Here is a 14,316-nt window from a genome sequence, read left to right as displayed (position 1 = left end):
TATTCAGGCTAAGAGTGAGGCAATGGGGTTATAAAGGGGATCTGTGGAAGCTTTGTCCTTCTTTAGCTAGCATGCTCATGGATAAATGGAGCAGGAGGAGGGAGAGTCACCTGGATATCTCATTACCTCCATCCAGTATGGTCTAAGCAGTACCTCACTGTCATGTGGAGTATAAACCACAGCCAATGTCCAGGCATGCCAAAAGGAAAAGTTTCTGACCCTAAATATTCTGTAAGGCAGAATACTTAACACTCAGTGCTCTTCTCCAGGGGATATTGTTCTGCAGCATTTTCTATGTCACTGTAACACTTGGCATAAGGACAGAGGAGTGTCAATAGAGTTTATGTCTCAAGAAGAGATCTCAACAGGTTCCTGAGTGCCTCAGGCAGGACGCCTTGTCCAAGAGTGTGAGGATGCTGGGTTCCCCTGGACCAGTGAGTCCCCTCCCTAGAGTGATGCATCTGTGCAGACCTCGGTTGCTGCCCAAGAGTGCAGGAAGACATCAGATGTGGGGAAGATTTGAGCATCCTGACCTCACAAAGCACCTCCCTTGGAAAAGCAGGGGCAGAGGACAGAGTTTCAAGGAGCTCTGGATCCCCAGTATGGTGATTTTGATGAGGCTGTGCTGCAGAGCTGGAAGGCCTCTGACTTTTGTAAAGAGCCAAATCTTCTGCTGCTTCTGTGGAGGATGAGGCGGAAGGAATCTGCTTTGCTGCCTTTCAGATAAGGTTTTGTGAGTCAACTAAAATGAGAGCATCATCCGCAGAGGGAGGGAGGTGAGCTGGGCTCACAGGAGGCAAAGTTCAGGAGAGTGGATGTGTTAAACCAGCTCAGACATCTGTCAGTTCACCAGTGAGACCTACACATGCCCCTGCACTCCTGGGGCTGCTGCAGAGTGAAGGAAGGAGGTGGCAGGAGGGTGGGAGCCTGATGATCTTTGAGGTCCCTTCTGACCCAAGCCGTTCTATGATTCCTCAGTCATCCCCAGAACTGGAGCAGAGGTAGGTGGCAGAGCTGAAGTTTGCCTTGCCAACCTCAGGATGGTGTCACAAAGTGTGCCCAGCCGTGAGCTGTGGACACTCAAACCTCTGCAGGCAATGATTCACTGTTGAGAGGTCCAGGGGAGGAGATTTAGGGGTGGTATGCCCTCTCACTGCTCTGCTCCCCCTCTCCCTGCTTCACCTTCCCCTCTCCATGTCCCTGCCAACTGCTTGCCTACAGCCACGGGGCATTATCATAGAACCATAGAATGGCTTAGGTTGGAGAGGACCTTAAAGATCATGGAGTTTCCAGCTCAGTGCTGTGGGCAGGGTTACCACCCACCAAATCAGGCTGTCCAGGGCCCATCCAACCCTAGCGTTGAGCTTCAGAAGTAGTTACTGGTTCAGCCTGCCTTGATCATCCTGGGGTTTCTGGAGAACACAGCAATGGCTTTATCATCTTCTCTACCTCTCCAGGTATTTCAGATTAAAGAGATGATTCTTTCTTGTTAAAGATCTGGGCCTCCACAGCCTTGTAACTTGTTCAGTATATCTCTACTTAAAAGCAGCACAGAGCATTCAGGCATATGACACAGTGGTTGGAAGAATGTCCTGCTCTTCCTCCACGTGGCACCAACAACTGGGGCTGCCTGATGACTTCACTGCTCTCTACAAGTATTAATAACACAGTAAGTTGTTCCTGTGAAATCTCAAATCCTAGATGCATAACCATTTCTTTATTCACTTGTGCCTTTCCTTTTTGATACACATGATCCTGTTCTTTCAGCAAACTAACACATGTGCACATTCTTCTTTAGTTTCTACACCCAGGAGAATTACATCCACGTACTGCAGTAACATCGAGGCTCCCTGTGAAGCCTTCTTCTTCCATACCTCCAATTTCTGAGCTAATTGGTTTCTTCCGATTTGTCTCTGTATTTTCCCAGCCAAAGGTGAACACTGCCTGACTTGCCACATCCAGAGGAACTCAGAAGAAAGCATCCTTTACAGCTAGTACTGCTTACCACCTATGCTGCTCCCCTAGAGCCACCAGCAAAGCATGAGGATTTGTTACTACCAGATGTATCTCCTGTGGGATCTGATCAATTGCTCTTGCATACATTTCTAACCTGTATGCCTTCCCATTTGGATTCGTGACTGGCAACATAGCCATATTATTTTTGGATTACTAATAAGCCAAGTTTTCTTAGAGGCCCTGCCTAGTCCCTCGTTTAATTGGATATTGCTTCTGCCTTACCACTTTGGCTCCAGGTTTCAAGATTATCTCTACTGGCACAGCTCACTTTGGGCATCCTGGGACTTCATCTAAAGGCAGTATTTCCTCTGCCTGGTGCAGCACTCCTCCAAAACCTTCCTGTACGTCCACAATAAATCATCTCTCTCTCCCTCTTGATGAATTTCTTCAACAGCCAAACTCAAATATACTTCTGTGCTTGGTCTCCTCTGTCCCGAACTTGAACTAACTTCAGTGGTTTTCTCTGCCTGCATGCTGCTCCTCGCAGTATTCCTCTCTGTCCTCTGTGTGTCCTTACAGCTGGCAGTGCCTTGTACATCTTTGGGAAATGTTTATAAAGGTTTGCAGTGGGACGTGGGGGAAACACCAGGAGTTTGGACACCTGCCCATCACTGTGATGTACTGGGACCACTGTCCTGGGACAGAAACCTCTGGAGGAAGTAATGGAAGTAATGCTACTTGGCTGCACAGCTCGGACACCCGGGCTCCATCAACTCTAGCATCTCACACTTGACTGCACAATCTCACACCAAACCTGCCTGCATTTATAGGGTCTGCTCACACCATCCATAGGGACCATACACCCCACGACAGGGAACATAACAAGCATACATCCACAGGGTCCTTCAAACCAGTATACACCTACAAGGTCTACGTAGCCCCCCAAATCCACAGGGACGTTCCCTGCACACACTTACGGAGACTGAAACTTCACACACAATTGCATGTCCAGTGCATACACACTTACAGAGGCTGTACCGACTGCACAGCTTCCACACCCCCCTTCCCACGTGCTCCTGCAGGCACCGCTGTCCTCTGTACCCCTATAGGGTCTGCCCAGCAAGCTGTCCCAATGCGACCACATCCCCGGCGCACCCCCATAAGGATCATTCCGCACCACACACCCCTACAGAAACCAAACCCTCGCACACCTCTATAGGGACAGTGACCCCGCGCGCCACATCCCGCACACACCGGCGGGGGCCACGCCCCCCACGCTCCGCTATAGGGCCCTACGGGCACCTTCCCACGCAGCCCTTCGGGGCCGGCCGGGCCGGCGGGACGTGGAGGCGGCCCCGGAGTGGGCTCCGGGGGAGCAGGGCTCGGGTCGAGCCGGCGGCGGAGCGGCGGCCCGCGTGCGGTGACGCCGGCCCCGAGTGATGTAAGGAGCGGGCTCGGCGACGGGAGGGGCGGGCCTTTCCGGAGCGCCCGGCGCGGCGCGGCTCTGCTCGGTGCCCGCCCCTGCTCCGCGCCCGGCTCCGCGCCGCTCCGCCTCCGCCAGGAGCGCGGGCATCCCGCCCGCTCCGCGGCCGCGCTGCAGTCCCGCTCCGGCATGGTAAGGCCGTGGGCGGGGGGCGGGCGGGGGCGTGCCGGGGTGCCCCGGGGCGCGGCGCGCTCTGACCCTCTCCCCGTCTCTCGCAGCCCCTCGCCGGAGCAGCGCCGGTCGGCACGGGACTCCGCCGCCTCGACCCGCGCTCCGCCGGGCTCCGCCGCTCGCCGGCATGAAGCGCCCGGCGCCGGGCGGCCGCCGCTGAGGATCCCCCGCGGCACGGGACCCGCGCCCCATGGGGCGGCACCGCGGCCGCTGAGCTCCGCGCCTCCGCCCGCCGCCCCCCCCCACCCCGCGCCGGCCGCCCCGCGGCCCCCGCCTCGCCCCGCTATGGGGCCGCGGCACCTGCTGCTGCCGCTGCTCCTGCTCTCCCTGCAGCTCCTGGCCCTGCTGCCGGCCGCGCAGGCGGCCGGGCCCCCCCGCGCCAAGGGCAACCGGACCCAGGGGGCGGCGGCGCCGCGGCGGACCCCCAAGCCGGGCAAGGAGCTCCTCAACCAGACGCTGGCGGGCCCGGGGGCGGCCGCCCCCACGGCGCTGCCCGGGCGAGGGAAGGGCGCCGGGGGTGGCAAGGCGGCCCCCGGAGGCGGGGGCGGCGGCGGGGGCTCGGCCCCGGCTCACGAGACGTGCTGGGGGTACTACGACGTGAGCGGGCAGTGGGACAAGGAGTTCGAGTGCAACAACAGCCTTACGGGCTTCCGCTACTGCTGCGGCACCTGCTTCTACCGCTTCTGCTGCAACAAGCGCGCCGAGAAGCTCAACCAGAGCCTGTGCCGCAACTACAAGAGCCCCGAGTGGGCCCACCCCACCACCGCCAGCGGTGCGCTGCCCGCCGACGGCAGCAACGGCGCCGACGGGGACGCCAACAAGTACGACCCGGACAAGGACAGCACCAACGCCACCGTCTACATCTCGTGCGGGGCCATCGCCTTTGTGCTCATCGCCGGTGTCTTCGCTAAGGTGGCCTACGACAAGGCGCGGCGCCCGCCGCGGGAGATGAACATACACAGGTGCGATCCTCCCCCTTCGGTCTAGGGAAGCCCCATTGTCTGAGGTTCCCCCGTTGCTTCGGTTGCCCAAGAGTTTTCCCTTTGCGTTTCTGTCCATAGGTTCCCCCAGCGGATCCCCAGGGATGGTATGCATCCCAGGAGTCCTCCTTTCAACCGGCCATCCAAGGGCTTCCTGTTCACACAACCCGTCAAAGAGTTTCCTCTTTGCACCACCTGTCCAAGCATTTCCCCTTCGAGCTGGCTGCCCAGATTTTCCCCTTTTTGCACCATTTGTCCAGGAGTTCCCCCACTGCACTCCTGTCCAAGGGGGCTGCCCTGTCCAAGGCTTTACAGTGCCCGGATGAGAGTTTCCTCTTTGCACCACCCTTTCAGGCATTTCTTTTTTACACTGGCCAAGAGCTTCTCTTTTGCACCACGAGTCCAAATGATCTTCCATTGCTTTGAGCTATCCCCCCTTTGAACCACTCATGCGAGAATTTTCACCTGTGCGTCCAAGAATTCCTTTCTTGCAGCACCCGTCAAAAGATTTTAAGTTCCACCATCCATCCCAGGGTTCCCCACCTTTGCACTGTCTGTCCAGGGACAACACTCACACGCTTTGTACTCCTCACCCCGGTGCCCCCGTCCCGGGACAGCACCTTCCCCTGCGCTGCCCCCCTTTAGCGGGGCAGGTGAGGCCGGGATTTCAGCACCTCGGGCCCGGACAGCTCCGGGACTCCGCGCTGCTCCCCCCGTGTCCGCGCACCGCGTGTCCCCCGCGGGGCAGCCGGGACCCCCACACCCGGGTCCCACTCGGCCTGGGACACTCTCTGGAGCAGGCAGGGAGAAGTTCAGAAAGTGTGAAGGAAATCGCTGTGGATCCTGCAGGCAGGTGCCTTTGCCTTATAGTTCCGGAGGGTGTTCAAGAAGGCGGTGTTGGTTTCCTTTTCTTTCCTTTTCTTTCTCTCTTTTCCCATCTAAATCCAGATAGCTCATGCTCATAGTCCTTTCTGGCTGGATGCTAAAGAAGCAGTCTGAAATCCTTGTCTCAGTGGTTTTACACACTGCTGTTCTAATGTTTTTAATGAGAAAAAGCACTTCTGATGTGTCGAAGGAAATCCTGTTTAAAAGCAGAAGCTCAAGCTTCCATAGTACTCCTCCTATTGGAAAAATGCACGTACACTCTCTATATTTGGTGAAAAAGTCCCTTTAAATTATGTGTATTTCTTGTGTGCTGGGAATGCAGGAGGTTCCCGTGTTTGAACATATAAATTAGTGAGGAGCTTCTGTCTAAGAAGAGCTATGAGCACATGAGTGGGAGAAGCTCTTACATCTTCCAGATACTTCACAGAAGTTATTCTAATTAAAAAATTTTAATCAATACCACTAAAACCCCGGACAACATTTTTGAGGTTGAACTTCAAACACGGCCGACCGAGTCTGAGGGGAAGAGTTCTATCTTTGTACACAGGAAAAGAGATGAATGACGCAGTTTTTATTTATTTGGGAAGATGTGCTTTGTTTAGGCTCCTCCCTGTATAAGACTACACGCATGGAAGTGCTGGCTGGTGTCAACTGCCATTTCTTCAACGAGGCCAAAAAGTAATGCTGCTTTGCAGTTGCTGAGGGTCTGTCCCAAGCGTTCCACTGCAAAACCCATCTCTGCAAGAAAATAACTTTGCATTGTTAGCAATATTGTAAATATCTCTTAGGTCACTTGTGTGCCTGTACAGCAGAGAGTCGTGGGAGCAGCTTGGTCAGAAAACAGGTTCTTTTTAATATTTCCCACACTAGGAGCTGGTTCCTCAGATGCCCAGCTCGTTTGGCTTCAAGGCAGCTGAATTTGGAAAGCTAACTTGCACGTCTGTGTGTTACTTTTGCTCTAGCTCCAGAGTGATACAGGGTCGGATCCTACGCCCTTTGAAATCAGAGACAGTGTTGCCAGACTTGTCTGAATTATTCCTGATGCTTTCATTTCTTTGATGCTTGCTTTTCTTTATTTAGATAAGTTCTGGTGAAGTGATTCACCTGTGTGTAGAAGTATGAATGGCAGATTGAGTGCTTGGAAAGCTTGACTTTCAGTGCATTTTAAGGAATTGATTGACTTCTATAATATGGTAGCTGGTAAAAGATTATACCTTTCAGAGCTCTGTTACCTGAACTTGATCAACATTGCACGATGGTTTAAATATTGTGAAGTGCATCTCCGGCAGACAGGATCTGCATCTGTCTGAGGAATTGTGCTATCTGTGCTCTAAGCAGAATGTAAATATGTGGAGTGGAGTGGCTTGTCTTTGTTTGCCTCTGAGAACGGCTGCTGAGTAACAGGGAGGGAGCAGAATGTAGTCAGATATTTATATCTGTTTGAGGCTGTGTCAATTGGAGTTAAGTGCATCATCAGAAAAATGCACTGTAGTAATGGCACGTGTACTAAATCTCCGTGTGCATCTCACCAAAACCTCTGGATAAAGAACACCAGTTTAAACATTGCTGTCCTAGAAACAACCCATCCTGAGTGCTATCCTGCGCCCAGGGAACACTGAGTGATCTCCCTACACATCAGTGTGAGCAAGATCCTGCTTTAAACTGTGTTTCCTTGTAAATGGCTGGTTAGCAGCGCTGTGTGTAGATGCTGTTTCTCTGCTGCCTTCTCATCCAGCTCGCACAGAAAATCCTTATTAACTCAGTTAGAAGGAACGTTTTGATGGAGGGCGGGCTCATTTTCCGCCTTTTGATAGAAAGGAGGGTTTATAAATTCACGGGAGAGCTGTCACTCTCATGTGAAATGAAAGGCCGACTGTGCATGTGCATTTCAGTGCTGAAAATTGGGGCTTGTTTTCAAGCACCACCACGCACCTTTCAAGCAGAGGCACTGCTGTGATGCTGAGCTGAGCAGTGCCAGTAACTGGTGCTTGGGTTCGTTTACAAGAGCAGTAAGTGAAAGTGCTTTGAAAAACAGGAGCTAAAATATTCATATTCAACAAAAAGCACTTGTTATATTTTATACCCAGCTGATTTTATAATGATTAGAAGATCTTACAGCCTGGTCATGTGTGACTGCCTCTTGTCTGGGTCTTGGTCTGGAGTTGTGCAGGCAGAACCAGTGCATGCTGGGCTCCAGGTAGAGACAGGCTGATTTCAGAGAGTTACACCTAGCAGCGTTTCGCCCGTGCTTTCATCTGATTGCTTTTGTGAGGATGGTTTGTTTTCATCAGTTTGCTCAAGCGTTTCTTAAGTGAGCTGAGTATTTGCTTTATTCTCAGCACAAGAAGGAGTTAGAGAATCTTTGGCAGCGAAGGAGGAGTATCAGCTATTTGTTTTCAAAGCTGGTTATGTTTCTCAGCAGCGAGGAGGGGTGACCCGGAGTATTTTCTGCCGGTGGTCACGACCCTAAATTTCCCCATGCCACAGTCCATAAATAATTCACTGCTCGTAGTATCGCTCTGTGACCCCTGTTTAGCTCTCAGCAGTGGGAGCCATTGCACTCATTGCTCAGTTAGGGATGCACGAATTAGAAAGCTGTGTGTAGTTTGCAGCTTGGGTTGGAAACGCTGCCTCTCGCTGCATGGGCAGCCTGAGCCTTTGCTCATCGCCAGGGAGAGGTGGTGGCAGCGGCGGCCCCGGGGCAGCGGTGGGAGCACAGCTGTTCTCACCGAGCTGTGAGAAGCAGCGCCGAGATTTTTCCCAGCAGATGAGCTCTGTACTCTGCTAAAAGGCTCTGTCCAAGCACGGCGTGTGTGATGAATGTTTTGGCTGTTGGAAGGGAGAAGGGACACAGTGCCTTCTGCGCGGAGCGCCTCGCGGTGCCCTGCTCCCGGGGCGGCTTTGTGCTGCGAAGAGGGATGGTGTTTGTGCTCCTCATCTCTTCAGTCCCTGCCCGCACATCCTCTGCTCTGTGAATAACAACAGGGACTGCCTTTATAAATGAACATCCTTTTCCCAAGTAGAGCCCCAGTGAAATTGATCCGTTCCTTGCCATTCTCACTCTGCAGCTCTGAATTTCAACAGAGCCCCAGGGATGCCGCGTGCACTGTTCTGCACGATGCTGGCTTAAAGCACTGGAGGTTTTCCCTTCCTTCAGGATGCACTCAGCATGGCTCCTGCACCCCATGGTTGCTGGGGGGCTGACAGGTTCCAGCCCTTTGTACTGAGGTGGGGCTTGTCCCCACCACCTTCCTCTTGGTGTGGTTTTGTGCACCATGCTCACAGCCCGCTCATTCAGCTCTTTTCTCTGCTGCTGTGCATTGCTTGGCCCAAACCATCCAACTTTTAAACTCTCTGGGGTGGGAAGAGTGCTGTGAGCACACACCTGGCAATAGGGTTTGTGCGGAAGGTTTTCTTTCTCAGATTCCAACACTGTTTTCTTCCCGCTGTTTTGTTTTTACGCTCTGTTTATTTTTACTCCGCTCCATCTCATTCACCCATCGCTCACGTGCCTTTCAGCTGCTCCCTGCCCTGCTTCCTGTCATTTATCCCTGGTGGCTTTTGAGTGTTGTGTTGCCTCAGAGCATTTGCCCATGAGTGGTTCTTCTGCTTCCCACCAGCACAGCTCCAGACTCCCATCCAGCACGGCCCTGAGCCCTGTCCTGCTTTGCTGTGATGAATCACCCGCTCCCAGCTGGCCCAGCTACAGCAGGGTGTGTGTTTATGTGCATACACCAAATCTGCTTCAATTCCATGTCCTGGGCTCAGTCTGAAGCTCTGCTCACACGTGGTTTCTTCGGGTGTTTTTGCTGTGCTTCCCGCTCAGTCTGTTTTGTACAACCTCTGCCTTTGGTAACAGTGCAGACTCTGGCTGCTCCCCAATCTTCTCCTTTCCTTTTGAACCTCTCCCAGTAAGAGGCTGCTCACACGAGCTGCGCTCCCTCCGCCGAATCGTTTCTGCGTCTCCACTTGCACACATTTGATATTTTTCTGCTTTCTAATTAACTTGCTCTGTTAGCAACCCTCCATCACAAAGGTGTCGAGGGATTCCAGCCCAGCTCTGAACTTCTGTTTTCTTTTCGTCTCATATCCTTAACTACCAGTTGATCTCTGTGCCTTTGGAGATCAGAAGCCTTTTAAGACTTCTGTTTCACATAAGAAGATCTGAACCTTATCAGGAAAACAAGATCATGGTGTTTTTATGCCTGCCTTTGCCCCTACTCGCATGGGCAATCTGTTTCCTTAGATCTGTGCGTGCTGCATTGTGCAGAGGTCTCAAATGTCTCATTACTCAGGCAGATAAGCCTTGAGTTCTTTCACAACAAATATTTTGTTGTAGTTTAGCCCTTGCCCAGTCTCCTTTGTCGCAACAATAGGGCTCTTTGGAGAAAGTAGATTTTGCATCGGTTAGTGTAAAGCACTTTAATTGTACCTGCAGCACAGGCTTTGGTGCAAAAGATACTTAGTGCATGAGGCTGCTTCTGCATGCACTCCTGCTTTTCCAAGTGCTGCATCTCCACCAAGTGCCCTCCCTGGCTTTGCACACCGGCACACAAGCGCAAAGCCGTGCACAGCCCGCTGGAAAGCTCTGAGGGCAACCCCTGCAGCTTTCCATGGCTCTAAAGGACCTGCTCTTCTTCATTCCTTCTCTTTTCCCCAGCCAGGGGAGCAGTCGGTGCCCTCCCCGTACTCCGGTGCTCTCCTGCTCCCGTGCCCGTTCCCTGTGCCCGTGCTCGCTGCCTGGGTTGCTGCGTACAGCAGGTGGCAGCCGGAGCGCTGCCGGAGCCCTGGGTGCGGTGCTCCGCTGGGCTGCTGCTCCCTGCCCGCGGCTGAGCCCCTTCCCCGGTGTCCTGTCCTCTTGGTGCCTTTTTGGGTGCCCTATCCCTGGAGGTGGCCAGGGCACTGGGCAACCTGAGCTGGTGGGGAGGCAGCCAGCCCACGGCAAGGGGGAATGGAAGGCTTTAAGATCCCTTCCAAGCCAACCACGCTGTGATTCTGCTCAGGGTAACAGCTCTCTGCTGGCAAGCATCAGCTGGGAAGCTTTAGCTTTTACTTTTTAAGGAGGAGATCTTTACATGAAAATCTCTTTCTCTTTGGATGTAATGTGCTGCTTTCCAAAGGCATTCACGTTTCCCACTGTTCAGCGACTTTAGCAAATTCCTTTCCCACGTCACAGCAAGAGTTCGAGACTTAATCAGTGTGTGTATTAGATATGTAAACTCCTTGAGTAATACGTTCAGGCTAAGTGCTGCTGTCATTTCGTGAAAACATAGAATCAGAATGACTTAGCTTGGAGGAGACCTTAGAGATCACCCATTTCCAACCCCCTGCCATGAGCAGGGTTGCCACCCACTAGTCCATCCTGCCCATCCAACCTGGCCTTGAATGCCTCCAGAGATGGGGTACCCACAACCTCTCTGGGCAACCAGTTCCAGCATCTCAGCACCCTCTGAGTAAAACATTTCTTCCTAAAAGAAGACTGTCCTCTGCCTTCCTTGATGTAAAGAACCTGTCCCAAAGACAACAGGTTGCTTTTCCTGATGTTGATTCTCCACACCTTAATGCAATTAACTCACAGTGCAACTTGTTTTCTCGTTTTGGTATAACTCCTATAGCACCACTTCTGTTTCAGCTGAAATGTGTGTTCTGTGTGCATACATCCATACCTGTAAGATAGTTATGTCACCTGTGTGCTTGCTTTATTTATCTTCCCTAGGAGAAATGGTTCAGGAACACTTCCAGCCTCCTGCTGTAGTCTCTTGTAAGGATCCCTCAGTATAGTTAAGTTTTCAGTGAAATCTGCTTTTAAAGCTGCGCTAAATTCCAGGAGCTTCGTAGGTAATTCTTTCTTGGAAGACATCTGACCTTTCCTTGTAGCATTTATTTTTCAAGAAAGAAAATTTCCTGGGTGTGGAACACAATTGCTTCACGCTTAGCAGGGTGCCCTCGTGCTTAGTCCTTTTTCCTTTTCAACTCCATGTGTGTGTTCACCCATTCCCGTATGCACACACACGTGTGCATACTCAGGCACCCCCATGTGTCCCTAGGGTTAATGCAATGACCATTTCCAGAGTTCCTCCCCAGAAACCCCGCTCTGAAGTTGCAGACATTTCCGTTTCTCACTGCAGGAACTCTTTCGGTGCCGTGCATCCCTAGCTGCTGCCCAGCCCCTGCACCTTCAGAGCAGCATCTGCTGTGGGAGAATCACATCCAGCCCCATGCTGCTGGTGCTGAGAGCAGAGCTCTCCTGCCCCTTCGTGTGAGCTGGCTCACTGCTGGATAAATCACCTCTCACAGCTGAACTGCCTTTCTCTCTGGTTAGTAAGAGGGCATAGGGGAGTCTTTAACCTCACTCTTTTTTTTTTAAAGGACTTGTAGTGAAATTCTGGCCGTGCTGAAGTCGGTTGGAGTTGTGCCACAAGCTCCATCACTGCTATGCTTTTAGCAGGCTTTTAGCTCAGCCAGACGCTGCTCTTTTCATTGTGCTCTGCCAGATCCATTTGGTCATTCTTTTTCTGCTCTTCCCCAAACTCACAGGGACTCGGATCAGGCCATTCTGTTTTCTAACACCCCCCTCCTTATCCCACACATGAGGAAGTCAGATCCCCAAGAGGAGGGACTTTCAGAAGGTACTACTGGAATGAATTTGTGTGTTCTCTGTCCCCGTCTGACATCTTGTCTTTTGGATCTGCCAGCTCTATCTGGAGCCTGCCAGAGCTCATTGCAGTGGCAAATGCCAGTGTGTGGCAAACTCACTTCTTAAAATACACATCTCTCACTGTTTCAGCTTTCTACTTCTCCCTGTCTGCCTAGGACCTGTTGATTTTTTGTTCTGTTTTTCCTTCTTATCTCTACCACAAAAGGAGAGAGTTATACAGGGACTGGAGACACTCCATTAAAAACAGTCCTTCCCCTTTGGCCGTATGGTTCTTGCCATCCCCAGGGCGATGATGGGAGTCCTGCATTACCACAGACATATCCTACAGAAAGCTGCCAGGCAGCCAGGGATAGCAGGGATGTGCTTATCTGAGAGGAGCTTTCTTGGATAACGGAGAGGGCACTGGGCTGGTGCTGTGGTCCCAGCCCTGTCTCAAGCTGAGAGACCACAATTAGATCAGCGTTTCAGGGTCCTGAAGGATCAGCTTCCTATTCCAATTCCTGGGAATTCCCTCTGCTGTGCTTTGAGCCCATTTCTTTGCAGTGTCGTGGGGCTGTGTGCTATGGGAGAGCTTGGTTTGTCTGCACAATCTTCACAGAAATGCTGAAAATGGAGGCAGTTCTGGGAATCTGGAGTCAACTCCAGAGCCACACAGGCTGCCTGCAGTGGTGGCACACTGGGTTTTGAATATCACTGTGGATGGAGACTGACAAACTGGGAAGCCTGTCTCAGTGTTCTGTCACCCTCAGTGCAAAACATTTTTATCTTGTGCATAAATGGAATTTCCTATGTTTAAATTTGTGCCCTTTTCCTCTTGTCCTGTCCCTGGTCACCACTGTGCTCTTTTCAGGCATTGGTGCACACTGAGGAGATCCCCTAGGGCCTTCTCCAGGCTGTGTCCCTGCTCATTCAGCCTCTCCTCCATACACGGTGCTTTAAGACCCGAATCACTCTGGTGACCCTTTGCTCTGGGGTGCCCATGGGGAGCACCATGGGGAGCCCAGAACTGCACGCAGCCCTGCAGCTCTGCCTCACCTGCACTGAGCAGAGAGGGAGGCTCACATCCTTTATCCTGCAAAATCTTTACTGGTTAGTTACTGTCTTATTGAACAGAGAGGCTCCTCCAACCCCTCCCCACATCTCCATTCTGAGACTGAGTTACGAACTCATTGCATATCTGCTGGGCTTCATGCCCTACCTGTTCTTCACTGTGGTTTGTTCCTCTCTGTTTTCTCATTTTATCATCCTCTGCTCGCTTTCTCCTTGTTCTGTTCTGGTTTTCCATCACCCTTTGCTGTTGCCTCTCTCCCAGCTTACATCACCCTTGAGTTGTCTCTTCTGCAAATTCTTTTGGTTGCATCTTTCAGCACCAGACTCCCATCTAACACCCAGCCCTGCCACTCTCCTGCTTCTGTCTTGTTTCTTCTCTCATTGTATTTACAGCAAGCCTTTTCTAAAACAGCCACGACTTCTTCCCCCCCCGTCGTCCCTCTGTGATCCTTTTCCAAGGAGCTCACTTAGGCCACCCCTTGGCCAGAGTTAGGTGACAACTTCCCTGCTGCCATACCCACTACCTGGGACACCCTGTCATCATCACAGCTCTGCTCCCACACTGCCAGTCCACGCTGATGTCAGTATCTCTGTGCTGGCTTTACGTGGAATGAAGCATTAGTGTTCTCACTTAGGTGACGTTAATGAAAACGCTGTCAGGAATGTTTCTCTCGGGATATGATGGTGCAGTTACGCAGCTCTGGCTGCTCTCTCTGCTGCCACAGGTAGCATGTCCTGGTGGGTGAGGTTTGTTTTCCTGAGATAAGAGCCGTGTCATCACAGGGCGACATCTGGAGTGCCTCGGTGTGTAGGATGCTGTGACATCAGTGAGACTAATTGCACCTGAATGGCTGCACATGCAAGACCCAAACATTTCAAGAGAGTTTTAACCCAGTTTGAAGTTTTTTCAGTGGACAATTAGTATAACTGTATCTAAAAGGCTTAACTTGATCACATCTTTCTTCAGTGAGCTGTGACCGATCTCCCACTGGTGTGGGGGTCAGCCCTCTGTGCTGAATGGAAATAAACTGGATCCTGCACAGCGGTGTGATTGAGTTGGCAAGGAACTGACCAGCTTGATCCAAGTTTGACTTTCACCTTCACCTGTATTGGTTTGTTTTGCTGCTTCTGAG

At 52.1% G+C, this 14,316-nt stretch overlaps 1 protein-coding gene across 1 annotated transcript in view; it reads left to right on the top strand.

The window, feature by feature from the left end:
- Positions 1 to 3,895: 3,895 nt before the first annotated feature.
- SHISA6 (shisa family member 6) overlaps positions 3,896 to 14,316 on the top strand; it is a 215,597-nt gene continuing 205,176 nt past the window's right edge. The window contains exon 1 of the mRNA XM_065735121.1: positions 3,896 to 4,572. Within this exon, the coding sequence (XP_065591193.1) occupies positions 3,896 to 4,572 (677 nt within the window). The remainder of the gene's footprint in view (positions 4,573 to 14,316) is intronic.

Source organism: Cyrtonyx montezumae, unplaced genomic scaffold (assembly GCF_038088225.1).
Source record: "Cyrtonyx montezumae isolate F1298 unplaced genomic scaffold, pur_monq_1.0 scaffold_19, whole genome shotgun sequence".
In the NCBI taxonomy this organism is placed as follows: Eukaryota; Metazoa; Chordata; class Aves; order Galliformes; family Odontophoridae; genus Cyrtonyx; species Cyrtonyx montezumae.
Note: the sequence above shows the minus strand (reverse complement) of the source record. Positions and strands in the feature narration are given on the sequence as shown.